The 26,010-nt window shown below is 49.4% G+C and overlaps 1 protein-coding gene across 1 annotated transcript in view; it reads left to right on the forward strand.

Moving 5' to 3' along the window:
- LOC122367681 (PDF receptor-like) overlaps nucleotides 1-26,010 on the forward strand; it is a 96,093-nt gene that overhangs the window by 58,474 nt on the left and 11,609 nt on the right. The window contains exons 7-8 of the mRNA XM_043341019.1: nucleotides 862-1,018; nucleotides 3,417-3,547. Of these exons, the coding sequence (XP_043196954.1) occupies nucleotides 862-1,018; nucleotides 3,417-3,547 (288 nt within the window). The remainder of the gene's footprint in view (nucleotides 1-861; nucleotides 1,019-3,416; nucleotides 3,548-26,010) is intronic.

Raw genomic sequence — 26,010 nt, forward strand, 5'->3', positions numbered from 1 at the left:
ACGATCCGCAGGGAGGCATCCTGTGAATGTCTGCAAGCGCAGGCCGGTTACAGGGTGACGCTCAATACGTAACCGTGGCCGGCGTACTCGTTAATTACATGCCCGGAACTTTTAAACGGTGAACCGAGTGTCGCCGTGCATACACCACCATTAATCAGCCTGTTCTCAGCAACATGGCCCAGGGAGGCGAGACGGATAAGCACGGCCCATGAGCTATAGTTTCCAAAATATTGAATGAGGCATTGACGAGAAAGATCACATTGCGTTATTGTTATATTATTGTTCGATATAACGTTTAAGAGCACACGTAAAATAACATCGTCAAGGCACCATCCCAATGCCATTCTTCCAGTGCTTTCATAACAACTTCGTGTTTACGATATAAGTTCCATTATTTCAACAGCTAGGGAAATATCCCGACTGAATTGGGATGTTTCAGACCTGAGCAGCACAAAGCTAAAAGCTAGCAAACCCGTTAACTTATGTTAGGCTTGCCTCAGGGGATATTCAAGACGTACAGAAAAAATAGCAGTCTCTTTAATCAACACAATGACTATAACATCAATCTACATCACAACGAATGCACAAATACCTAGTTACATATGTGGAGCAAATATCTGACGGCTACCGCGGGGTCGTGAAATTGCATATCCGCTAAATGCGTGGGTAGGTATTTACATTGCAGCTGATTACAGCGCTTGTAAATGGTGCTTGCGCGGCACACATCTGATGCTCTTTGCTCGGAATTAACTACCGACCTGCTGACAGTATTGATTGCTGATGCCTGATGGTGACCTTCTGACCTGCTGACACTGTTGCCTGCTGACCTGCTGACCTTGCTGATTATCCTGTTCTCCCCAGCCGGTGCTCTGTGAGGCGTTCTACACGATGATCGAGTACGGCCGCACGTGCATGTTCATGTGGATGTTCATCGAAGGCCTCTACCTGAACAACCTGGTGTCGGTGCCGTTCTTCCAGGGGCCCGTCAGCTACAAAATATACTATCTGCTCGGATGGGGTGAGGATATATATCGACAGCTGCATGTAACATGTTATACTTGAGAATGAGTCTTTTTCTTCTTCATCTTACTATCTTTCATTTTCAGTCTTCACTTTGTCTCTTCCTCCTCCTCCTCCTCCTCCTCCTCCTCCTCTTCCTCCTCCTCCTCCTCCTCCTCCTCCTCCTCCTCCTCCTCCTCCTCCTCCTCCTCCTCCTCCTCCTCCTCCTCCTCCTCCTCCTCCTCCTCCTCCTCCTCCTCTGTCTCTCTCACACACTCTCTGTCTTTCTGTCTCCTTCCCCCTCTCTCTCTCTTTTCTCTCTCTCTTTTCCGTACTCTGCCTCCTTTTTACTACTCTTACAATCTTCCTCAGCATGCTACTGCGTGGCAAAACACACTTGCAGTCACTGCATTTCCTAAAACTCGATTGCTGTAGCCCGTTAGCTTGTCAAGATTCATGACTACACGACAATTGAGAACGTATGCACCTAACTTTATTGTCAGTACGGATTGCTGTCCCTTGACTAACAACAAAATCTTCCTAGCTTCTGTTTCCATTTTTTTTTTCATTATTTACTCTATCTCAGCACGTCTTTCGGAAGCTGTGTCAATGGCAGGGAAATGCAAAAATGACTACCTACATATACATACGTAGCGCCCTATTTACTTCGACGCATCGCTTTGTCTGTTTTCGGCTGCGGTTAAAGTACAGCCTTACGTTTTGAACAATGTACAATAAGGCGCTTCCGGCTGGTCTTGTTCTTTGTTTTATAGAACATCACCGGTAAGTCACTGTTCTTCAGCATTATTTCATAGTGACATACACGTAATATGTAAACTACATGCTTTACACTATTCGGTGTTGCTATATCATTTTCCTGACATGGAATTGAATAATAACATTTATCGAATAATTCTTGTGATGCTATTGCATTTATTTTGTACGAGCAATTTGTGACATTCGTACAGCACTGGTGGAATATGTGCCATTTTCTCGTAATATTCATAGAACTTGGTGTATGTGCAGACATATATCGAGGGAGAGGTAACATTCGAGTCACTCTGACCTTTTATTATTAACATTTTTCTTAATGTTGCTTCCCGGACTTTCGTTTTGAAATTTGACAAAGCTGCTGGAGAAGTGTGTGCCATATTTATCTCTGGGTTCATTTCTGGCTAGGTATGTCAGGTCAGGCGAGGCTATATGGTTCGACCTGAGAAGAGGGCGGGAGGGATAGCAGGCCGGATGTCTGCCATTGGTGCCGGAAGAGGGTTAGGGCTACCTCGAGGATGCTGTTTGCCATCCTTCCCAACACAGAGGCAGCGGCTTATTAAAGGGACTATCCCACCTTCTAAAATGTTGTTAAAACCAGTTAAATTGTGCCCGACTTTATAGATTGGATGACCAGGAACACGGTTCTGGCATTTATTTTTCATTAAACATCTTAGGCTTCCCATATTCCAAACACAAACTTTCAAATATGTGACGTCACAGGCCAAAATTACCTCCTTCCCCAGGCCACATTACTGTCATAAAGCTGATTCTTTTTACTCTGTAGGCACCACAACAAAGTTCAGACCAAGTTTTAAGCGATTTTCAACAAACAAACCCATTTAAATCAGAATGACTAAACGAGGTGACGTCACACTAACGGTCGCTCCATGTTGAAGATAGGGCCTTGTACAAGGCCCATTTTCAAATGAAGGGAACGAATTTCTTCAACACCAAGAGGCCGCGGGGGTTGCAACCTAGATAGATAGTGGTTTCTGAACCTCGCCGCAAACTTGGCTATCTCAACTCAAACCCCATGTTAAAGGTGGGATAGTCCCTTTAACGGACATGTCCCGTAAATTTCGTGATATTACAGCACACATGCTCCTCGTACAGCGTACTATAACCAATACCATCCACTTGATATCATCTACTACCGTGGATGATCTCAAATCCATTTCTGACGGAAAACCACGATCTATTTTGGAAACTTGCTGTAAATTAGCTACATCATATCCGACAAGTTATTTTTGTTTATTTAGTCTGAAAATAATAGTAATAACATCTTATAACACACACCTGCGCTGATGTCAGTGATATGATACAACCTTGCCTTGTATGACCACGTTTGCAGGAATGTCTGACCACCGTGCATTGTTTCCGTCCGTGCTTTGTCCGTGACTGAGTGGCGAGTCGTCGCTCTGTTTCCGGAGTTGTACAGAAATGTCGCCGCCAGCCCGCCGTGCGCTACCCCTCGGGACTACCGCGGTGTGTAGCAACAGGTCCGTACCAGGGTCTATACCTCTGTTGATGAAGCGAGGTCTACCGCCTCCACCCTAGGCCTGCCGCTGTTGATGACGCTAGGTCTGCCCCCCCCCGGTCTGCCGCTGTTGATGACGCCAGCTCTGCCCCCCCCCCCCCCCCAGGTCTGCCGCTGTTGATGACGGCCCTATGGGCGGGGGTAACCGCCGTCTATCACCAGACTCAGTGTTGGTGGGGCTACAGCTTCACGCCCTACTACTGGGTGCTGGAAGGACCGCGCTTCACCGTCATCGCGGTAAGCTGGCGCCGGTCCGGCCGGACGCTACCACTAAACCAGTGTATTGGTTGCCCTACCGAGCCGTGCGTGCAGGTCCAACACACAAACACGAACGGGTTCTAGTGGTATTGGGCGTGTGAAGTGTCTGGTCGCGGATAAAAAGAAAACCTCACACATCGGAGTTTCGAAAGCGATAGAATAAGGACCACAAATAATTTTTCAATGTGGAAAAGAACTTATGATTGCATTTTAAATTAAGGCGCACCATTAACTAATATTCTAAAATCGCATGACTTTTGCATTTGTCGCTATTTTGATTAGATAGGTATATTTGGTATGTGAAATTTTCAGCTTGATCCAAACCGACCTAAAGATAATGAATGGAGAAAGATTCATTCGATAGAAAAGTACGACCTGCTTTGAAGCATTCATGCGATTCTGTCGGTAATATATCCCGCCTTAAATTGTCAACATCTACCAATATCGCATCCTTAGCCAGTTTTTCCGCAATATAAGCAGAAGATGGCGATTCAGGCGAAGGGCGATTGTAGTAAGCAGCCTCAGGGTACATGCTATCAAGATTTCTGCACGTGCCAAGTACAACGCTTATAACTACATAGCTGACAAGTTTCAACGTCATTTATTCCAAGTTTCTTTCAGATAAGGTTGGGGCCCCAGTCACGTGCAACTTTTCCCAACCCCGCTCACGATTTTCATAAGCCTTGATCTATTTTTCTGGCTTGAAGTCTTATCAACTGGGTGGTTTCACACTTTACTGTGTACGCAACGATGATAAGAACAAAAGAGAACAAATAAAAGAATATACATTTGAATGAATGGATTAATCAACAAATCCGTATAAAAACAGCAGCCTTACAAGCCTTGCGTTCGGCATCCGGAAAATGAGGGATAATTATCCGGGATCACCGGTAATTATTTTGTATTGCATGGACCATTGATGCAATTATAATAGTCACATCCTTAGATTGCTTTTGTTTCACTAATGGCTCTTCTCTACACTGTAAACCAAATCTACAAGTTGGCTCCTTGTTACAAGTTTGGTTCCAATTCGCATAGGCGTCACCTTGTCGATACCTTGTCGATTCACCAACCCCAGGCTTGTTGGCCAACAAACTAACGGTGTGTCTACAAGTTTGGTTCCAATTCGCATAGGCGTCACCTTGTCGATACCTTGTCGATTCACCAACCCCAGACTTGTTGGTCAACAAACTAACAGTTTGTCTACAAGTTTGGTTCCAATTCGCATAGGCGTCACCTTGTTGAGTACTAGTCTGGGCCTTGTGGACCTACCAACTTCTGGATAGGCATATTCGTTTCCTTGTCGGTTCACCAACCCTTGGTTTGTTGATGAACTAGCCTTTGACTGGGCATTGCTAGCTTACAAATTGTCAACAAGTAAGTGTACTAACGCTCTGTTCAAACTTGTCAACAATCGCTTTGTTTGCGTTGATAACCTTAAGAACTTACGATTCGCGTTCGTTTTCAATTGCCACGATACTGACTCAGGAAATATTTTATATACGGACAGGTTATTTTTTGGCTAGAAGTGGTGCACAAAACCATGACTGGCATCAGTTATTGCTCAATGGCTTGCGCTGACAAGAAACGAAATACTGATGGGTTATATAATCAATGAATGCATACACCACATCCTTTCGGAAGTTTCTGGAATCATTAGTATTTACTACGGTCACGTAATTAATACTATTGACTGGAGACAATTCCGAGTGCATATTTTCGAATGGATGTGGTAAATGCATGAGGTAGGTATACCCAGTAGGTATACCCTTGGGTATACCTATCATGCACCGTCAGCATATAAGTCTTTGAAGCAAGAACTGCTGCGTATGTGAAAGAACATGGTTTTGTGCACCGCATCAAGCCAGAAGTATAACATGCCCGTATGACGAATATTTCCTGAACATTGACCATAACAATCGTGGCAGTTGCACCATCACCCAGATAATTAGAATAAATCATGATCGCCAACCAGATTAGCTTTTACAGCCCGTATATGTCCATCAGTTAACCCTATTAGTGGCAGGAGGGGGGGTTGTTTTTATCCACCCCTCAGGTTTTTCGGGAATATCTCCGAAACCGCTGAAGCTACGATGCTGAAATTTTCTGACTTTTCCTAAAACTAAATTGGGCACATTCCCTGAAAATTTCAAGTTCATAACTTTACTAGGGGCGGCTCCAGAGCACTGGGAATTGGGGGTCCTATTCGTGAAGCGAGTCATTTGGGCGAAGATCACGATGCTGCACCAGTTTTACGAACAGTGAATGAAAGGTATCATGTGATAACATATACAAAGTTATTGTGCATCCTCTTTTGACACGTTTTTGCTATAATAGGCGGATCCAGGCGTCCAAAAAGGGGGGTTATTTTTTACCTCCCAACATAGGTGCCCTGACACCGCCTATGCATGACCAATACAATTTTAGTCGTTCTCTCATAAGAAAATTGTAACATAACAAGACCATTGCCACCCTTTTTAGAAACAGTACCAACAAAAACCTTATTTACTATACTTTTTGTGTACCCCCAATCTCAATGATCTGTATCCGCCTATGATTTTTGAAAATGCATATTTTTAGGATCCATGTGAATTCCTGGTTCATTCTCTATCGATCGGCAAAAGTTGCGTTAAGATTGGTTCAGAAACCTGGCCGTGATAAACAGTCTAAAATGTATCTGCAATTTGCCCGTTTTTACCCCCTCTACCCCCCTATTGACATTTTTTAATTTTATTTTTTATAGAAATGTAGATCTCGTTGAGCCAAATCGAATGCCGTTTGAATTTTGAAAATCGGCCGGTTAGATCTCGAGATATCAAGGGGGGGTCGTAAACAGCCCCCCCCCCCCTGCCACTAATATGGGGTAGCCAGGAGCCTGCCACTAATAGGGTTAAGTTAAAAATAGAAAGAGTTGAATTAAAGGCAAATAAATGTATTTATATATAAAAAACACCGACCGCAAAACATCTGCTCACCTGTGCATGCACAGGTCTGGCCCACTTACATTGCGCGCGCAGGGGAAGGGAGGCGTCTCGAACGCGAGTATAGGCACGATTAGTGCGTCCCGCAGGCCAGAGGGGGCCCTCACTCACAGCACGAACACCACAGTTCACAGATTTCACTTTTTACTGCACAAATGCTGGAACAGCCCTCGTCGCTGCTCCAGGCTGCACGGCGGCCGCGCGTCAACTGCTGGTTCGAAACCGCCGCGCCGGGGCCAACGGCGGGCGGCGACCGCTGATTGGTCCGCCAAGTCTGACGTCATATGCGCAGCTGACCATGTGTATGCTGACCAGCTGACCAGTACAAGTTAGGCGCCGGTTGAATAACCATGCGGCAACAAGTTTCCAAAACTGGTTAAGAAACAAACGTAGAAACAAATGTAGAGTTGGTCTGGATACTGAGAAGTTGGTGTGCATAGTAACTATTGACTCGTAGTTGTCACCTGACAAGCAATGCACCAGACAACGGCTTGTTTAAAAAGTATCAGTTGGTAAACATACCAAGAGATGATTGGTTATATTACACAAGACTTGTCAATTTGGTTTACAGTGTAGTTGTCATGTCCGTTGTGCACATGGTGTCAGCCTATAAACACCGAATGATCCCAGTGATTCCGGATAATTCTCTCTGAATATCCGGATGCCGATCACTCGCAAAGATGAAAAATCATTAGGTACCGTTCAAATAAAAGTATGGTTCAAATCGAAGGTCCGTAAAAATGGCATACCCATTATGTCATGGATGACGTCACGATAAAAACTGCGGTGGTCCAATTGCGATTTGAAAGATTCTCCCGTGCCACCAGGCGCTTTTATGCCTCTGATAAAACTTCCCATCAAGAACCGTGAAGAGTGCCCAGCGATACCGCGGTTGTAAGTGTAACAGTCGTCGGCACTTCCATGTTCCATAAATTTGTAGGTAAATATGCGTGTCATTACATGTTTGCTGCATGTAGGTAGGGTAATTTTAACACATTGTTTTTTATTTTCACTAATTGTGCTGTTAAACTTAAATTTCGTTTGATTTTTTTTAGAAACTTACCTATAATTGGAATAATTTGGCTTAAATGTAAAATGCATGCCCAGGTAGGTTCTGCATAGCCTGTGAACACACTTCAGAATTGGCAAGCAATACAGTCATATACAGTCTTGGTGCATCCATAGGCGGCAGAACGGGAGGGCACCGGGGTACCGTGCCCCCCTTTGATTCTGGCATTTTAACATTGCCTTATGGGCGTTGCATGGAACGAATGGGACCAAAAATGGGCAGTGCCCCCCCCCCCCCTTAAAGGGACCCTCCCACCTTAACATTAGATTTGAGTTGAGGTAGCCAAAATGGGGTCCCTGGCTCACAATTACCGGTTTCGGCACTCACAACATCGAGAAATGCCTTAAATCAGAAATATTGAATTTCAAAATTGCAGCATTTTAATTCAGAGGGGCTAATGCTTTGGAATACCCCTCTGAATGTGTGACGTCAGCGCAGTTATCTAACGATTTTTAAATGTTTGACTAAAACGTTTTGTAGCACGCGGTGGTATATGCTATTTGCGCGCAACATCTGCCGCAAACGCCGCACTTCTAAAATAAAGTCGCTAGAAACAGCGGAGATCCCAAAAAAGTAAACAAAAGTAAAAGTCTAATATCTTGAAAACCGGTGAATATTTTTCGGTGAATTTTGGTAGATATTCGTTTTCGCTCTTTCTGAACCGAGCGACATCACTTTCATGCCAATTCATAAACTTTTTTGAAGGTGGGAGGGTCCCTTTAATTGAAGGTGTTCCGCCGCTACTGGGTGCATCATATACCTTGGTAAAGTTACAAGAGACATTGTTGCTTTGATCCTCATCACATTAGTCAAGTTAAATACAACAATGAAAACTTAGTCCTTAGTTTAAATTGCTAAATCTCAAGTGTTGATAGACATATCAGTATAAGCAATGTACTCGCACTTGCATTAGGTATGTAAAAGAATGCCTGCCTTGTTTACTACCTCTCTAGATTTTCCACGAACACTGCACTGCCAACAACAATCTCGGACAAAACTGATAAAGAACAAAAACACTCCCTGGTATCACGGCACCATGAATAGAAGCGACGGAATTTTTCCCATTTTCCTCTCTAGATTGTAGGTGGGACATATCGCCGTGTTCATGAGCTCATGCCGAGCCAATAGCAAACCACTAGCGACTAGTGTCAGCTTCAAGGATGATGTAAGACAGATCTTTACAGCCATTACGCTCGAAATTTGTCGAACTGTATGGAGTAACCGAAGGTTTGTTGTCAATAGTTAAAACACTATTCTTTAGAATTGTGTTTTCTATTGAAAAACAAATATGAGTTCCCTGACAATTTGGCAAAAGCTGCCTGAGATCTATGAATGAAACAGAATACCGAACATAACCAAGATATACGCTACTCAGAGATGGGCACAAATAGATTGCAGAGGCAGAATGATGGACGCGATGCATGCAAATAACCGGTACCGGATGTGCCTGGCATTTCAAACAGATAAAGGTGGTGGAATACCATTCAGGGCGCTCATGAGCTACGAGATCAAAAGCGCAGATGCGTGGACGGTGATCTAAGTGACGTGATGATATACGTCGCTTGATAATAGCCGTTTTCACGACGGCCATCTGGTACATATTTGGTGCACATTTGGTGCAGATTAGGTGCATATTTGGTCAAATTAGGTGCACTCGCCGGATAGCCCGTCGTGACAACGGCTATTATTGCTGAGGGACATCGGACCAGGCACCGCCCTGGCGCCCATTGCCTGCACCCTAAGACTGGCCGTGGACCGACGGGGAGAGCCTGCAGTGGGTGTCATAGGCAGCTGTCCACAGGACGTCATGTGCCGCCCCGGCAACGTATCGCGTCAGCAGCGACTATATAAGGATCCGGTCAGCAACAGCCAATGGGAGCAGATTTAGTAGCAGAAATGTACTGAGGACGGCGCTAAGCGCCAGCGTCAACGCCCTATGACGCAGCAGACACGAGAAGACGAGCGTATACCTAACTAAATGAAAATATTCGCTTGGAGATGTATGTCAGAAGAGCGAAAATGAGTGATAGATAATTAAAAATTGAACTTGCATTTAGTACCCGGCTGCTTTTCGCATGTAGTGTTCGGCAAAGAAATTGCTAATGCTGTAGGTAGACCATGCATGTTAATGTGTTTTACTCTTAATTTACTAGGCTAAGTTTTATGCAACATCTAACTTTGAACCGCCGTTTGCATTGAGGAAACCAGGAGAGCATTCAAACATGGATAGCATGTTCGCAGCTTACGTGGCTCATCTATTTACTCTTACCTCATACCTGTGAACCTCATTCCTACTGATTTATTGACACAGCGACGCCATCCAAGAGCCAACTCATAGTCAGTTGAGTTGAGTCTGTGCGGCCGGCTTATTAAATAATAAATCCCATTGGGCGTTCTCGGTACGATCATGGTCGACTCAGTGCGGTATGCGCCATGCAGAGACGGCCAGCCAAGGATCCCCGAAGCGTCAACGCTGGATGATTGAGCGGATTATTTCAGGCAGCTCAGTGCCCACTCATGGCTCCAGCCCTCTCAATCAGCCGGCACTGCAGCTGCCGCTGCCAGCAGCGCGGGCCGTTTGCCCACGGCACGGACGCAGGTCGAGCGGCCGGGGGTCCTCAGCGGGCCAGCACAGGGCGACGCTCTACATACAAGTGGCTGTTCAGCGCCGGAGGCCTCCTCAGTCCCCTCCCCCTCCCCGACGGGGGGTGTTGATAGTCCATGACGTCACCGCGGACTCTGTCCGCCGCAGCAGGCCGGAACAGCGGCTAGGGGCGGAGGAGGGGCGGGGGGGGTGACCACACAGGAAGCGACTATCGTCCTCTCGTATCCGGTCGTGACGGCGGCGCCCCTGAGCCCCCAGGGCAGAGAGGCGGAGGAGACGGCAGAGAGGCGGAGGAGACGGGAGAGAGCATCAAAGTGGGACCTCTGATCATCCAGGACGGAATGAGCCGGGAATTAGGCATACAATGATTTCCAGGAACCATATGCATCGCAGAGAGATCAGACCAAAGTGCTCTGGACTAATTATGGCATACACTAAAAATGCGGGTTGCATTCATTGCCAATTAAGCAACATATGAGCCAACGGGCATAGACTGCCCTTTCCTTATCCGTTGGATTAGGGATTCTGTTGTGTTTTTGCACTACTTCTTCATTTATTTCACTGTAAGTAGATCAAATTTGTTTCGACACATCATTCCCCTCCACCACGCCGTCCGGTGCAGTGACTTGCGAGTTGCTCCGCGGCGGCCTCTGATCAGTCATACCTATACGGGGCCCAGCTACAGGCAAGGCCGTCTGGCTGCAGAGTAACGAACGTGACTACAAGCGCCGCTGCGGCCTCTGCCGACCTCGTGACGTCATCAGCGGGCGTGCGGAGCAGGTCAGCACCTGTCCGTGTGCACTGTGCAGTGTGCAGGGGCGGACTGCACGCTGCAGGCGAGCTGTAACGGGCGAGATGGTGCTGTACCGACCGGACGTCAGGGGAGTTACGGCTGAGATAACGAGAACGGGGGAATGTTCTGCGGTCACTGTATGTTCCGCTGCACAGTGGACAGACTGACCAGACTGATCAGACTGAGCCAGACTGGCCAGACTGTCAGACCGCAGACTGCGTTAGGTGCGAGCTGGGGAACTATGTAGTTTAGACCACAAAGGTCGCACACATCTCAGTCCAGTGAATACACTGACATGGCGCGCGGAGCGAAAGCTGAAGGAGGAGGGGAGGGGGAGGGGGCATTGAGGAGGGGAGGGGGAGGGGGCGGCATTGAGGTCAGCTGATGGCCTCGACAGGCACAGGATGGATGGCGAAACTTTCGACTTCACTGAATCCCAGCAGACAGGAAACAATGGGCGAATGTACTCCGGAGACCGGACGTCTGTGGCCTGCCATCGGATCGAACAAATTCGCCAAGCATTCTAGAATAAATCATCAGTTTTCACATCGTCAGTTCTCACATGCCAAACAGATAATTTGCCAATTTTTGATAATTTGCATAAACTACCTTATTCTTCACATGAAGAAATTCAAACGACAAAAGAATGAAGCGGTCCATTCCACGCGATGAGCTAATTTCAATGCGGCATATAAATTGACGTAGCCAATAGCCATACCGTTTGTCTAGAATTTCGATTCCCTGTGGTTGCGCTCACATGCTCATTACAGCGTGAATGGCGTGAGCAGTGTTGCAACATCGCTGCAGCGCACGCAATGGCGGGCTCGGCATTCCATCGTTCCTATTGCATGAATGATGATTGACGATTGCATCAGAGAATCTGAGCCTTTCCTCATTTTGCTCTATGTCGGAGCGATTGCAGCTCGGAAATCACGGCCCCGGCGCGGGATCAGCGGCTGAGGTTGAAGGCGCCGAGCCGCCGCGCCGGTGGCGTTCACGGCTGCCCGGGCCGGCCCTCAGCGCCGGCCGGCCGGGCTCACGTCACCCCGTTTCCTTTCCGCTGAGCGGTGACGTTTTCCTCCGTAATCCATCGGCTCAGTGAAGTTGGCCGGCTGCGGAAGCGGAAGTTGTGGGCCGCGCAGTGTCCGGCGGGGTGTTATCCGTGCACTCCTATCCACGAATGCCGGTCAGGACACGTAGTTGCACCAGGTGATGTGATCGTGGCATGGGAGTGGCCGCTCCTACCCCCTCACTGCCACACCTGGGCCACTCGGTACGACATGACGTCACCGCCACTCGGTCCGGAGCTCCGCGAATCCAACCGGGCTTACTGCGAACTGGCGCTGACGTCATATCTGCCGGCCGCCCCCGCCCCCGCCCCCGCCCCGGTCGGCCGCGGCTGGCACCGCTGGCTGAGGTGCCCCCGCGGGCGGCGCGCCGCTCCGTCTGCAGACTCGCCGTCCGATAGGGGCCGCCGAGCTGTTTGTCGATCGCCGTGCAGCCGATACGGCGCCGCCGGGGGAGTGTTTGCGGTTCATGGGGCGCTGAGGATTACCGGCTCAGCGGACCTAGGGAGGCCACTCGGCACAGAGTACTGTGCCGGCGCCCCACGGTCGAGAGGTCGCCGCGCAGGATAAAATTAGAACGTGCCTTTGTTTGACGTCATGGCCACGCAATACATTATTTCATCAGCTGACCCATGGACGTCTGTTGACCCTAACTGGAATCGGAATGTTTAACGTGCGTCATTACCTATATATTCGTGCATCATGCAGTAATGCATTTTTTATCAATAACTTTCCAATGTGCACTGAACAAGTAAAAAGGTCAATAAATTGACATTATTTTCTTTGGCATACCGCATATGTAGGATATATTCGTTACAGCCATAACCGAACACAGATAAAACTGGCCCCCACAGGAGAAGCGGCCCTTTGAATTAGCTCGAAGAATGATGACCGCCATCAATAGCCAATTCTTTCAATTCCTGACACGTACGTTATACGTGTCAACAGATTTCCGCCCAGATAAATGGGAGCAGCGACGCCTGCCTCAGTTCGAGGCATTAGGATTCCTGGGCCGCGCCTGAATCGTTTGATTTCCTACCTTGAACACTCCGATTGTTATACTCATTCATACGGGTCGATCGGATGGCCCTGTAACTCACAAGAGTAAAATGAGTTTCAATATACAAATCACGTCGCCTTATTGCTGCTGAAAAGCATACTGAAGCACGATAATTACTGCCTATTCAGCCATTGTTGCTACCCTGAATGCGAGATGCTGATGATCTTAATTTTCGCGCTAACTGAGTCGTCTGGCCCTTCGTAAACACAAGAACAAGAGCATAGGAAAATCATTATTAACGAAAAGTCAGAGCAGAAAGAAAATAATAAAGAAACTATTAAGTGCTCAAATTCTACCGATATTCAACGTCAACTCAACCGTTTCTCGTCAGTCGGGTCAGTCGGCTCCCGCAGTTGTGATTCGTAATGGTCATATGCGCTCAGTGATTCGTCTCCACGTTCGCATCAATCACGCGCACCTCCCTGCATAGGTAAGTACATACAATTGATGCGAAAGTGAAAAGGCTATTGCATGCGACTACTACGGAAAGAGTCTGTTTCAGCCTTTAATCGTAAGCCGTCTTTCGTGTACTCGTTGTCGTCTTTCAACGTCCGTGTGTGTGTTGTTCATTATCTCTGATCTCTCATCCACAACTTTGCTTTATCGTTTCGCGTCATTTTTGGCGTATCATTGTTTCGTTTTTTTTTTTTGCGTCGACTTAACCTCTCTGAATACCACCGTGCTCCGGTAGCATCCGTCTGCCTTAGTGTTCCGGCTGCAGGGTGCCTCGGTCGCTCCGCTTCGGTGTTTTCCTGGTGGCATCACATCACTCCCGATCCCGCTGCGCGGCCAATGACGCGGAATCGTTTGGTTACTCCCCTTCGGCGCTGTCCAAACACCCCTACCCCTAGCCCTCCCCATTCCATCCAATTCAGTCGCCATCACCGCCACCGGCACAGTCACCAACACCGGCGACACGATCTAAACGAGACCAACACCTGCCGCTGGCGTCCTATCGAGCCAAGTGTCAACGGCACTCTTCGAAAACGGCTGGAACAATAATGTATACGATTCACAATTGGGCTTTCAATGAAGTAGGTAGGTATTGTTTAATAGCACCATCAAATGGTATTTTTACTTCATGCTATTTGTATTAAATCGAATAAGTTGATTGGATGACGTTCCGAAACTGCCTCAAAAAGGAACTTCGGAATAGTTTGTTTTCTTGATTGCTTGTCCAATTCACTTCTTTTTAAACTACTTATTTGTTAGGACTAAGTCCCTAGCAGCAGCTGTGTTCCTAACTTTAAAAATGACTGCAGTTGAAGAGTCCGTCTGGCACGCACATATGATCCGGGTCCGCAAGTTCTTCTAAGCAATGGATGCTTAAATTGCGTCGGTTTCCAATCGAAACGTCATGCCCATTTTGCCACACAATGGACAGCCAGGCATTTCATTCGCGGATGTATAGACGACTGCTAGCCAGAACACTAAATGAACAAGCCTAAGGTTGCAACGAACCGAAAAAAGTAGCTGAGAGAGACGTTTCGCCATACCTGGCAAAAATATTGATGACAAAGGCTGAGGAAGAGGGAACTAGAGAGAGATAGAGAGAGAGAGAGAGAGAGAGAGAGAGAGAGATGGAGGGAGGGAGGGAGGGAGGGAGGGAGGGAGAGAGGGAGGGAGGGAAAGAAGGAGAGAGGGAGGGAGAGAAAGAGAGAGGGAGGGAGAGAGATACAGGTAGACGGAGGGAGATAGAAAGGAATGGTGGAAGGAAGGAAGAGGGATTGATTTTCCTAAGAAGATCATCAAAGGTTTGACCAAACTCTCAGTTGAAAGCTCGTTAAAGGAAGACTGCCACCTTCAAAAAGTTTTCTCAGATCGGCCTATGATTTATTCCCTGGACAAAACAAAATTTTAGAATTCACCTGACAAAGTATCATCACGTGAATCGCGAAAAAAATGTCGATTATCATACAATTATCAATCGGTTAATGTCTAGCGACAATGTTTACACATCACTAGACTTCAAGGTCATAAGATTATTACATTTTATTTGAAAAAGTAAGGTATTTTATGATTTACTAATATATGATTTCATAAGAAATTGGCCATGTTTAATTTATTTTGCATTTAAGTTCGTAAAACATTTAAAAATCATGGCTCATTTGGAATGGGTCTGGCCCATGTTAAAACCCATTTCCCACACTTTTTTGGAAAAAATGAACTACTGAATATATAAGTTTAACTTTTATTTTGACACTCCAAAATTCTTCTCTGATCTCGAAACAATCAAAGTTTTGACATATATTTACCAAAAGATAAGAAAATTCATGTTTCAAAGTTATCGATAAACAGTAGAGATGTCGGTTTTCTTGGACTAAAAAAATGGCATCAAACTGAACTTTGGTCTCCGATTTCTCGCAAACGGGTTCGAATTTCGGAAAACCGACTTCAGTCTGGGACATAGGTGGCTCAGCTCTAGTGAAAACCGTTTTGTGGAAAAAAGGTGGCAGTCTACCTTTAAAGCTTCCGACGTACGGCGTTCAAACTAGTTTCAATTTGGCTAGTTTTTTTTTCTTTATCTTAACAGTTAGGACGAATGAATCCAACGCTATGTTCTCTTATGAAAATCCAGTTTCAATGAAGCTATGGACCCTTGCCTTCAACCTAATTGAGTTCAGGCTGATGGTTTAGGTCATTGGAGCCTGGAGGTCAATTTAATGATCGGGTATTTCAGCTCATGCTGACAGCTCAGGCCACGATAGATGTCATTCATGTTCCCCAGTCAGGGAAAATATTCAATTTCACATGCAATGCTGTCGCAACGGCATACCTTCTAGTGTTATTATGTTTATAATGATTTCTTAATTTCTTTTAGCACTGTTTTGAGTTATATCCCTGTACAGTTAAGGCCTGGCTACACTATGCGTTTTCTTCGTGCGTTTTTTGCGTGTTTGCGTGTTTTGTGTGATATCGTTCTAGAAAAAAGAACGATATTACGTTTTTGTGATGTTTTTCATCTTAAATTTTAGTTACATAAGAGTTATATTAGCTTTTGTATATAACCAAAGAAAAAATTATATTGTTTATAACTTTTTTCCTAGAACGATATTACGCAAAACAAGCAAACCTGCAAAAACGCACGCAGAAAACGCATAGTGTAGCCAGGCCTTTAGACTTGGTGGCACGGTCTTGGTCGCCGTCAGTTGCTAGGAGGCTGCAAATTTCATTTGTGAGATAAAAGGCTTGCGTCACCTGAGGCTAAGAACCCGCTGCGTTGAAGTTGTCATCGGTGTCCAAAACACAACAGGGATTCCCGGCCGGGGGAAGAAAACTCCGCAGGAACTGCCCTTTTTGCAGGGGGACGGTCAAGGGACGGCAATGAACTTCATTCGTTCAAATTCAATGCTTGCATGTAAGTCATCTGTGTTGTATTCCCCGCAAGGGAAACACTGGCGGTCCCAGGGGGGGGGCCACGGGGGCCATGGCCCCCCCTTTGGTGCTGAAAGGTGGGGCCATACTATCTTTTGGCCCCACCTTTCAGATCGAACAAAAGTCCTAGAAAAGCTTTTCGTATGTTTCATTTTCTTTCTTGCGCCATCAAAGGACGTAAATTTCACTCATGAGTGGGCTCAGTTTCGCATTCTGTCAATTTGGTGGTCAGCGTCGCTGGCACCGGTTCACGAGTATGGCCGGATCTTATATGGAATATCAGCGTGGGTTTACTTGAGGCTCTCGTAGACCCAGCAATGACTGGCATGAGACCCTCTTCGGCAGTGGCCCTGCTAAAGGAGATTGGCTCTAAGACACTAAAGTAAGACCTCATGGGTTGGTGCTGTGCACCTCAGAAGCCCGGTGGTGACGCCGTATGCCGGCTTGGTTTCTTAAGGATTAGCGTGGGAACTCCGGGGCCTGCATAGAGTTTGCATGAGCTAGTATGTAATCTCAGAGGCATGTGTGTATTGTGTACACAGTGGCGGTCGCGGGGGGGGGGGGCATCAGGGCCATGCCCCCCCCCCCCCAAGGTCAATAAAGGGGGCCATCATATCATTTGCCCCCCCCCCCTCAAACTACCAATGGGCCCCCATGTAGGTGTATGGGGCCCTGGCAATTATTCGATCGTCACGAGGCTCAAAAAACCCACGCCCAGCTATTAATATAGCTCCCACACCGGTCTTTGAGCGTCCTACACTGACCTCTGAGGGAACTTCAGTGGCGGTCAAGTGCCCACGTTGACCGCTAAGAGCCTACATCAACCTCTGAGACCCCACATCTGGCCTATGAGGGCCCCTAACCGGCTTCAGGGGTCCCAACCGGCGTCTGAGGGTCTCACACCGGTCTCTGGTGGCCTTATTTCTGTCTGTGGTGTCCCAAGACGAACCGGTGCCAATGAGGGCCCCGCACTGGCTGCTGAAGACCCGATGCCGGCCTCTAAGGGCCTGCATTGGCATTTGAGGAGGGCCCATCTTGGCCTTTGAGGGCCCTCTGCTGGCCTCTGGGGTCCAACGACGGCTCATGCCGGTCTTTTAGGGCCCCACGCTGACCTCTGAGGGCCCATGTTGGCCTGTAATAACCCACATTAGCCTCTGAGAGCCCAACTCGGTCACTGATTGTCTCGACTCAAACTACTGGCCTTTGTAGTTTGCAGGCCCTGTACTGGTCTCTGAGGGCCCTAAACTGGCCTCTGCGTGAAAACATACATGGGTGGGTTTCTGAAGATCAGAGGGCTCACACAGTCTCCCGCACAGCCCTACGTTGGTCCTGATCGAGATTACTTTGCGTCCTGATGGTCCGGCGCAGATTCCCTCATATTTCGACGTCGGGACCCCATGAGCCGGTGTGGGTCCTGGGGCTGGCAGAGACTGATAAAGTCCTTAGGGCTCAGGGCCAGTCTTTTTAGCAGTAAGACTAGGCAGGTTGAGTGAGCCCCAATAGAGCCGCTGCGAAGCCCCGCAGGAGTCGCGCGCGGCCCTCAGATGCCAATTTTGAAAGCTCGGAACCTGTGGGGGGTCTCCAGAGGTCGGTGTACCTACTCTCTCCCGCCGCCACACAGCTAGGTATGTTACCTATATGGGTAAATGTCATAGTCTGAAAATGCTCTCTGGGTTTCACATGCTTGTTCAAAGCAAGAGGTATCTGTACTTTTCTGAATTGTTTTATAGTGGTAAGGTCATGAATCCACGTGCCTGACCTTCCAGTATACCTATGCTACACCGATCCGTCGTCATGGTGCAGTGGGCCGACCGGTGGAAGCACCGTGGGACGGGAAATGGAACTGGTGATTTTGCCTTAAATTGAGCTTAAAAATTTCACGCAAGAATCAGATGGATGAAGCATAAGTAATGCCAACTGCGCGGCACCTCGTGGACGTAAAAAATTAGCCGATCACCCCCTCCCCCCTCCCGGTGACGAATAAATGTTATGTCCCGCGAGTGTGACTTTGGCCCCCCCTTTTGCTAGCGGCTGCGACCGCCAATGAAGGGAAATGTTCGGGAAGTTTATGATTCGATAAAGTATTGGAAATATTGAAAGTTGACTCATAATAGATGAAAAAATAGGAAAATATAGAGGAGTCTCTTTCGAACTTAGTGGTTTGGATATTAGGTTGGAAAGTTATTACTTCTACTATATATGCATTTTGGCCATATACCTGCCTATACCCATCGTCCAGCTGGTAATTCATTGCGATTATCGTGAAATCCGCCATGATGCTGGTTACGGAGCGAGCGAAGCGAGCGGAGTCTTACGTAGAATAACGGAAATTTCTGAGTATGAGCGGCCGGCCGGCCGGCCGTGCGGACGCTTTTGCGAGGCTTATATCTCAGCAACCACTTGACCGATTTACACGCGGTAATTTTTGTAGGGTAGCTTCATTCCTTCTACCAAGTATTGGACTATTCCCGATGCATGTGGGTGACCCCTTATGCACGTGCCACGTGCAAAACGAAGAGGTGTCACTTTTGTAATTGTTGCAATATCTCGGTAACTACTTGGCCGATTGCGCTGAAACTTGGCATGTAGGTAGGCACCCACTAGGCACTGCATATCCATGTGCCAGAGTTGGGGTGCTGCTGCACGTGCGCACGTGCAGGGGTCGTTTCCAGATCTCGAGAACGGCTGGACCGATGGCGCTCAAATTTGGTACACGGTTAGGGACCAGTTAGTAGGGTGCCGTGCACAAGTCAGTTGGGACCCATTTAGCACGTGCGCACGTGCAGGGTGCCGCTCCCAGATCTCGAGAACGGCTGGGCCGATTGTGCTCAAATTTGGCACATCGCTAGAAACCGGTCAGTAGGGTGCCGTGCACAAGTCAGTTGGAGGTACCCCCTCGAAATTTCGCACGTGCAAGACTCACCCCCTCGCTCGCTCCGTTAGTCGCCCCAAAAGGCGCTATACTGGTATGTGGTGGCTCTCAAGAATGTATGCCATTTCAATCAGATGCTGATGATGCTTCTCGCAAATGTCGCAGTGTATTCCATTGCCAGTATAATTGCCTGGCGCTCCAGCTGACAAATCCTCTCGGCTCTCGGTCATGTCGCTGTGAGCGGGACATGTGACGCCGACCGGAACGGACCTCACTGCCGTGGCGCAGAGCGTGATCTCGCGCGGGTGACCTTTTCCTACTCATGTCACCGCTCTCAGAGCCCGGCTCTATGACGGGTACTCGCGAGACTCGGCGACAGCTGCGGGTCGGCGGCGTCCCAGCGAGGCTGGTCGGACCAGGAAGCACCACCTTCCAATGAAGGAGCGCCGGCGGCGGCGGCGCCTATCAGTCGGTTTCCAGTGGCTGAACGGCGATGGCGGCCGCGCGCTAATGCATACACGGCTCGCGGAGTCTGTCGCCGCGTATGTGACATCCATCAGCGCGCAGAGATGGACCGGAGCCCCCCTCCCCCAGTCGGTACAGCTCAATATGGGTCTCACTGCGAGTCATGGAATAGCGGCTCAAAGTAGGTTTACATAGGCGGAAGTCATCAACGCCACTGTCCGCCAGCTGCAGCCGATTACTGTGCTTGGTCGCCTCCTGATCATTAGACGGTCTTCCTTCATTGCAGTACGGTCTTCCTTCATTGCAGTAACTTGAATCAGTTTGTCGCTACATGGCCTGGCCTGTAAACATACAACAGCTCGACGCCTTGCAAGCATCGATATAAGGACGAATGAGTAAGAGTTTGCCGCGTAAAACCCAAAGCTGTGTCTAGCGATGCATAAGGCGTATATAACACATTTGCATTTCAGGTGTAGGTCTGCCAGTTTTTGTCAAACTCTGTCACTTCATTCTACCAGCTATTGCACAATGCTGGCACCTTCCTAAAAATAGAACCATTGGAGCTAGTTCCGTTCTAAGCTCCTTGCCATTGCCCTTTCATGATATAATTTACATAGGTATCGGAACACTTTTTTCCCTAAACACGCTCTGAATTTCCCACCGTAACGTAAAAAATTCGTCCCTTGTTTTCTCTTTGCCTTTCGGATATGTTTAACGTTTCTGTACTGATCTTTTATATACTTTTGCATTTATTTGTTTTGTACTACCTACTCTAAGCAGGCACATGCTGCATGTGGAAGCATTATTGATGCTTATGTAGACACAAATGCCCGTTGTTGGCTCGAACCCACGATATTTTTTAGTTGAAACAGGGTGTGACTCAGAATAGATCATCGAATTGAGCACGATGATTTCACGAAAATGGCCTGAAAAAGAAAAGATTGCTTCTGTTCTAAAAACAATATGGTACCTAATGAAAATGTTGTCACGTTTTTTCAGGCTTTTGCAGCATAGTTTATAAAAAACAAAGATCTTGCAATCAAAGGTCTTGCTGTTAATGTTGTTCTATGAAGAACAATTGCATATTAGCATAGTAAAAAGCAGTGTATCTATTCCTAGTGTATAATGCTAACTGTAACATACTGACTCCTCTCACTATTAAAAGCTCGACGCTCATGTGACAAAAAGCTACACTGCCATTTATGGCCGATAGAGTGAGTGCCTTTCAAAGTCCACGAGCCAATCCGGTCACGCAAGCCCGCGACAACCTATATCATGACCATGTGCGATAGATAGTGCGGCTCGCCGCCAATCAGACCAATCCGCCGGTCAGCTGTTGAGCCGCTGAGCCCCAAATAATGATCGTATGACCAAGCGGCAGTGGCGGCATCTTCTGCCTCCACGTGCGTGCTGTAATCCTGTCTGGGCCGGCGCGGGATCTGGAGGGGGTCGGTCGGGGGGCTGATGTCAGCGGCTGACGGTAGGTAATGATGCTGACGCGCCGCCGTCTCGGGCCGCCGCCAATAACGAGCGCTGGCGATGAGCGATGAGCCCGCGGCGCTGCCCTGTGGCCATCCGCAGTCCGCAGCTATACTGCCGGCGCGGGCCGAACACCAATGGGCGCCTCCTCGGCTGTGCACGAGTCCAGGGGCTAGCATAACCTGCGGAACGATCGGCCGCCGCGCCGCGCTGGCTCCGCCCGAACAGCGGCGCCGTGCGCTGAGCGGCGCGGTGGTTTATATCAGCGATCCGTACGCGCTAGCGAAACGCGGCGTGGTAGTCTGTCCCAGTGAGTCGCGTACTCCAGCGCAGACTCATGGTGGCATGCAGGCGATTCTCGAGTCCGCCCACACTTTCTCAGAATTTTCGCGGACAGCTGTCGGAAAACGAATCACGACCGGAAGGTGCCGGCGCCGAGTAGACGGCTGTGATTCAGGGACTGGTCATCTAACCTCGTGGCAGGAGGTGGCCACGTGTGGCGCGGCTGCCAGCGTCGTCTCCGCCGCCGGCCCGCCAGCCGCCGCCCGCGCCGTCATCTCCGTTGGTGAACCCCCGCTGCCCACAATCGACGGCCCCCGCCCAGGCTAGGTCAACACTGGAGACAGTGGTGAAACAGGGTCATCCCCTGCTGATTGGAAATAACTGCAGCAATGCAACGGATAGAAATGAAGCTGCATGAAGTTGCTTTGTAAATGAAGTGAAATGCGTTGCTGTTTCTGCACGGGGACTGGGGAGTACCCGTAGTAGTTAGCTAGCAAAACGGTCACAGATCCAAACAAGTTTGCATCGCTTTTGTATTGTGAGCTGAGCGTAATTGTTTAAGTAATCAAATCCACCTTTATTGAGTATTTACGAGCAAAAGGAACTGGGTCCGTAAATTGGTTGAGCATTTACATGCGAGCAAAAGCAACTGGGTTGAGCATTTACATGCAGGCAAAAGCAACTGGTCTGTATATCCGTAAATGTAGCATTGTACTGGTCGGGAGTGGTCATTCATAATGAATTGGCAAGACCGTGGAAATGTGTCGGCCATCGTTCTTTCTTCTAGGTATGTGAGATTGACACCCTACACCTGAAACCACCGGAACTCCAGTAGGGCGTCCGTGACAGGTCATAACACGGTCTATATAGCGCCCGAGTCGTGTTTCGTCGGCCCCGGTAGATGTGGGCCGCGGAAGTTGGCACGTGGCCGGAGACCGGAGCGGGTCTCGGCCCGGTACCCCCTCTCTGCCCCCCCCCCCCGCTTCTTCCCCCGTCAGACAGAGGGCCTGGGGCTGAACGGAAAGACGGGAGACGCGCAGCCGACAGAAGGTCGTATGTCCATTTCATTGGCGCTCCACGTGCCGCGAAGGAACTTTAGGGCTCCGGTGTCACCCTCGCTGCATTTCTGACGCGCGGAGCGTTTTTCGGCGAACCGATACTGGGAAGCTGGGGGGGGGGGGGGGGGCAGCTGTCATTCAGTTCGGCGGACCCAAACGTCAGTTCGGGAGGCATCGAAATCCCGTCAGCGTCACTAGCAAGTGCGCCTGGTGCCCAACGTGTCAGTTCTGGTGAAAGAGACGGGGTAGATTCATGAAGTTGTATTCATGTTACACTTCACTTCGGTAATAATACCGAATACATGACAAATATAGTGCATAGGTCAACTCCAACAGTACTACATTGATGGTCTCGTTGGCAATTGAACTGATCAGGTAAATAAATAACACGATGATTCGCAAAGCTGTGCGTATATGACAAACGGGTGAACGATATGCAAACTGCGAACAACAGACATGCAATAAATATCTCACTATGTCAACAGGGGAACAGCCACACGTTGTACTGCTCCGTCCAGCCGCCGGCCGGGGTGCGGGTCTCACAGGGACACCAGGTGACGGTCACCAGGGCTCAGCATGTCCCCTCTGCGCAGCTCGGCCTGTGAGGTGACCACGGGTGTGGCCAGCGCTCCGCCACCGCTCACGGGGAGCAGCGGAGGCAGGCCGGTACATGTGACCGGGGTCAGTCCCGTGCCGCCCTCCATCAGCGAGTCAAAGTTGAGTCCCAGGCCGTGCGAGGGCGTGTTGATGGCCACGCCAGGGCCGCTGCTCGGCACCAGTGCCAGCGAGGTGGGCCGCGCCTGTCGGGCCGGGCCCGCCTGAGGCACCGTCTGCTCGAGCCCGGCGGAGACAGCCGGCTGACCCAGGTAGGGCGCCGCCTGCGGCACGGTGGCCTCCTCCGCCGGCTCCTGTTTGACGACGAACGAGCGGCGAGTGGGCGCCGGCGCCGGCTCGTTCTCCTTGCCGATGCGGCAGCAGGGCCGGTGCGACTCTATCAGGAAGTGGAGCTCCTCCTTCTGCGCCTGCAGGTGGCGGATCTCGCGCTCCAGCGCCGAGCGCTCCATCTCCAACTCGTCCGTCTCGGCCTGCAGCGTGTTGGTCAGCGTGACGCGTCGCTGCCGACACCGCGCCGCCGCCTGCTTGTTCCGCTCGCGTCGCAGACGACGTCGGTGCTCCTCCTCGGGCGAGACGGCGTCGTCTCTGGGCCGGCGGCCGCCGCGCCGGTGGCCCTGCGGCGCCGGCCGGGCGGCCGCGTCGATCAGGGAAGGTCCGCCGGCGGAACGGCCGGCGGTGACGGTGGTCACGCCGCCCTGCCACCGGTGCTGGTCCAGCTGAGAGAACGTCACCGGAGGCACCACGAAGCCGGCCTGGTACTGGTGAGCGGCCGGCCGAGAGGCACCACCTTCTCCGGTATCCATCAGCGAGTCTTCAATGGAGCGCAAAGTGGTCGGAGTCAGCGACAGAGTCGGAGTCGTGAAGGTCGGGGCCGGCCGCAGTCCCTCGCTCGTGTTGGTCAGTGGCGAGAGCACTCCCGAAGCACCTCCACACTCGGCGCTGGCTGCACGAGCACTGAACAGCCGCATCGCACCCTCGCTCGTCCAATCAGCCAGCTTACGCAATCTGGTGCGAATTCCTCGTGTCGGGTGCGACTCAGCGCAGGCGTAGCGCACTGTGCACGTCCGCTCACCACCACGGGTAGAGAATGATTCACCTCTGTGGGGCCGGCGCAGGCATATAAACAGGCCCGGCCTCCCGAGTGAAACGTCACAATGTGACGCAAGCGACCTTCGCGAATCGACCAGTGAGAGCCGCGCTCGGCCGGCCGCCGTGCCGACGTCACCGGCGGCGGCCGCGCTGATTGGCTGACGTTGTTTGTGACGTCACCGATGAGTCACGGCCGTACCCGCTCGACAGTGAAGTGGGCCAGCGGCGGCTCGAGGAACGAAATATTTCGGAGAACCGCGTTTCGTGGACCGGAGCGGAGCACCGGATGTGCGGCCGCCGGAACCGCTGGCTTCTGGTGAGGAAGGCTGGAAATAGACGGTTCGGGGATGTGCGACACATCGGAATGGCCGGTCACGTCAATACTCAATGCCTATAGTGCCGTTCGGCCGTTTTACTGAATGGGTAAAACGTAAGAGTGGGATTTGCTAATGCATTGGTTATATTGCTTATGGCATCTCTCATCTCATCTGTGCATTTGATTATCAGATAAACAATTGTATGTTACGGCATCAAGCTACAATATGCAACGTATACATGAAACCATCGCATCACGCGACAAATAACGTTTCGAGCTGTGCCGATACAATCGATCCATCAGTTCCAACATGGATTGGTCTGCGGGCAGTGGCAATAGCGCAGCTATGGCTATGAATTGACACCCAAAATAAAGTTTGGTTTGGTAATTCCAGGGTACATCTGCTTGCATGGGTGGAGAACCTGCCCCGGCCACCCCGGCCGTGGCCGGGGTAACTTTCAGCCTACCCCGGCGCGGCCGGGGTAACTTTTCTACTCTTGTAAATCCTAAAAGCTGTCTCCATACGAGAAAAGAAAACTCACGCTCTTCGAATGTTGACTTCCATGGGCGTAATATTGCAAATCAGGTAGGTATTTACCATTTACTTAACTTGCCATAATCTCCAACCCTAAGACCCGCGTGTGGTCGCCAATGCCAAGATTGCTCTCACATCCTGTTCAGTTTCGAAATTTTGGCGCGCCTTCGGCGCACTTTTTCAAAACTACTGTTTGACCTCATTGCCTTCAACTGACCTGCCACCAACCGCAACCACACCCGTTTATGAGCGTACCCGTCAGGGTGCTCATAAACACCGAGCGGCCATCATGCTTCGAACTCGGACTGTTGTAACCGGGCCGCGTGCTCTCGCCACGCGGAATCCAACGCTCTAGCAACTGAGCTACGAGACCGGGACCGGTCGATATTCCTGGATCGACTCCCTGTTTGTATTATAAGAGCCGTCCAACATTGAAAAAGGCTACGCCCGTGGATGTCAGTGACCTATTTTAGTGCTTTGCTTGGTTCGATCTGTCAATTTCTCTGTAAAGCTTCTACTATGGTGAGTTGTCTTTTTGTAGCTATTTTGAGACACAATAAAAAGCTGAAAACGCAACATTTAGGTACTCAAAATGGCATATGGTTTGGTTTGGGTTCGGTGTGAAATTGGAAGTTTAAGTAAAAAGAAATAATAATTTAAAAGGAAATTGCATTTTCGATCATTCCAAAAATATTATGAATAATACGGTGTCGGATACAACGCTCATCCTTGAGCAAACACAGCATCCTATTCCATGCGTCAGAATAGGGGTTTGATGATG

This window comes from Amphibalanus amphitrite, unplaced genomic scaffold (genome assembly GCF_019059575.1).
Source record: "Amphibalanus amphitrite isolate SeventyFive unplaced genomic scaffold, NRLGWU_Aamphi_draft 000031F_arrow, whole genome shotgun sequence".
In the NCBI taxonomy this organism is placed as follows: domain Eukaryota; kingdom Metazoa; phylum Arthropoda; class Thecostraca; order Balanomorpha; family Balanidae; genus Amphibalanus; species Amphibalanus amphitrite.